This window comes from Kryptolebias marmoratus, linkage group LG21 (assembly GCF_001649575.2).
Source record: "Kryptolebias marmoratus isolate JLee-2015 linkage group LG21, ASM164957v2, whole genome shotgun sequence".
Lineage (NCBI taxonomy): Eukaryota > Metazoa > Chordata > Actinopteri > Cyprinodontiformes > Rivulidae > Kryptolebias > Kryptolebias marmoratus.
The window spans coordinates 16,095,114-16,096,852 of record NC_051450.1 but is presented as its reverse complement, the minus strand read 5'-3'; the positions used below and the strand labels follow the sequence as shown (position 1 = coordinate 16,096,852).

The window sequence follows — 1,739 nt, the reverse complement described above, 5'->3', positions numbered from 1 at the left end:
GCCCCCCCCCCCCCCCCAAGTTATCAGTGACCCCGCCGCGGCAGAAAATTACGCGGGCCTCGTTCATTTTCTTTCAGGTTAGTAACTCAAATCTGCCACTTTTGTGCCTTTTCTCGAGTGGAAAACTGTGACTCGGACTTGTCCCGGAGCTGTGCACTGACCTGTGTCAGTGTCGATTTCTCACACACACACACACCTCACAGGAAGGAGGTGATGGGATAAAACTGGCAGAGCGTCTCGCTGCAACACTTCCGAGGAACATTAACCTCCATCCTTGTGTGAATATTGTCCGTATCTTTAGGCTCAGAGTGTGTTTCTGCTTAGGGCAGTTTGGGTTTTTGCCATTTTTTTTTTTTAAATTCCCTCTCTGGGTGGCAGGAGGGGAGCTGTATAGTTAGGTGGAGCGTCACAGTCTGCGTCCTGTGTTCACTTCATTAGAGTTTAAACGGCCTACTGGGAGATTGCAACAGCCTTTCACATCACACCACCTGCGTTTCCCATTACGCGCTGCTCCCTCACAGCCACTCATACGTTCACGCTCTCGCTCCCACACTCACACACGCAGTCATAAAAACCTATCCAAACGCTTTCTTTCTTCATGCGTTCAACACAAACAGAAGTGTCCCGCGTTGTAGCGGTCGCTCACAGATGTGCGCACAAGCGCTGCGTGTGGTCGTGTTCTTATCCGTCTCCCAAACAAGCCCATAAATCATCCAGTCATCGCTCATTCCATCCCACGTCCACAAAGGTTGTGTAAAATGTAAATAAAACAGAATGCACTCATTTGCAAATCTCACAGTGGAGCGTAGTAAACGTATCAAATGTTTAAACTGAGACGTGGTGTCACTTTTAAGGGAAAAATAAGGTAGTTTTGGAATTTTATGGCAGCAACGCATCTAAAAAAGGAAAAATAGTTGGGATAGGGCAACGTTTCCTGTGAAGCTTCCCCTCTTTTAACAACAGTTTGTAAACATCTAATTTTCCAACTTTTTTAACTGTGTTGCTTCCATCAAATTCAAAAACGCCTATCTTTTCCAAAAAAGATACAAGATACAACTTCTTGGTTTAAACATTTGATGTTTCCATTGTGAATAAAATTTGCAAACTATTTTCTGTTTTTTTGTTTTCATTTTACTCAACGCCCTAACTTTTTCAGAATTGGGGCTGTATGATCCGTTTTTTCACAACCCTGCAGACTTTATCTGAGCTGCACATCTCCCAGCTTTCGGTTTCGACTTCAATACAGCGAACAGCTTCACCGCCACAGGCCGAGCTTAGCTCACAGATCACATGAAACTCCAAACAGATACACACACACAACATCAGGGAGGGCCTCGCTGCCAGCAGACTGTTTAAATGTTTGTTTTTATCCGCTCTGGCAGGAAGAACCAAAATTCTCTGCTGAATCCATCGAAAAGGTTAAACTTCACGAGTCAGTTTTTGCAGCAGAGCGTAGCGTGGTCCCTCATCAGACTGTCACTGGAGGGTATTTCTGGTCACTGGACCCAGCGGTGGGGGGACAGGGGGACTGAAGGGGTCTGTACCCGCCCTGGCTGGGGTCTAAAAAGGCTGGGGAGACGGGGTGGGCGTAGCCGATGTACTGCGGGTGCATGAACTGTCCCTGGTGGGGCATGATCTGCGTGGCCTGCTGGCAGTTGAGAACGGAGAAGTTGGTGGGCATGTTGACGAAGACGCTGGCGTCCGGGGGAAGGCAGCAGGAGGCCTGAGCCCGCACCAGG

At 48.0% G+C, this 1,739-nt stretch overlaps 1 protein-coding gene across 1 annotated transcript in view; it reads right to left on the bottom strand.

Moving 5' to 3' along the window:
- Window positions 1-303: 303 nt before the first annotated feature.
- The window catches only part of LOC108230330 (protein shisa-2), a gene marked incomplete in the record, with an annotated part of 7,176 nt that continues 5,740 nt past the window's right edge, over window positions 304-1,739 (bottom strand). The window contains 1 exon segment of the mRNA XM_025003800.2: window positions 304-1,739. Within this exon segment, the coding sequence (XP_024859568.1) occupies window positions 1,469-1,739 (271 nt within the window).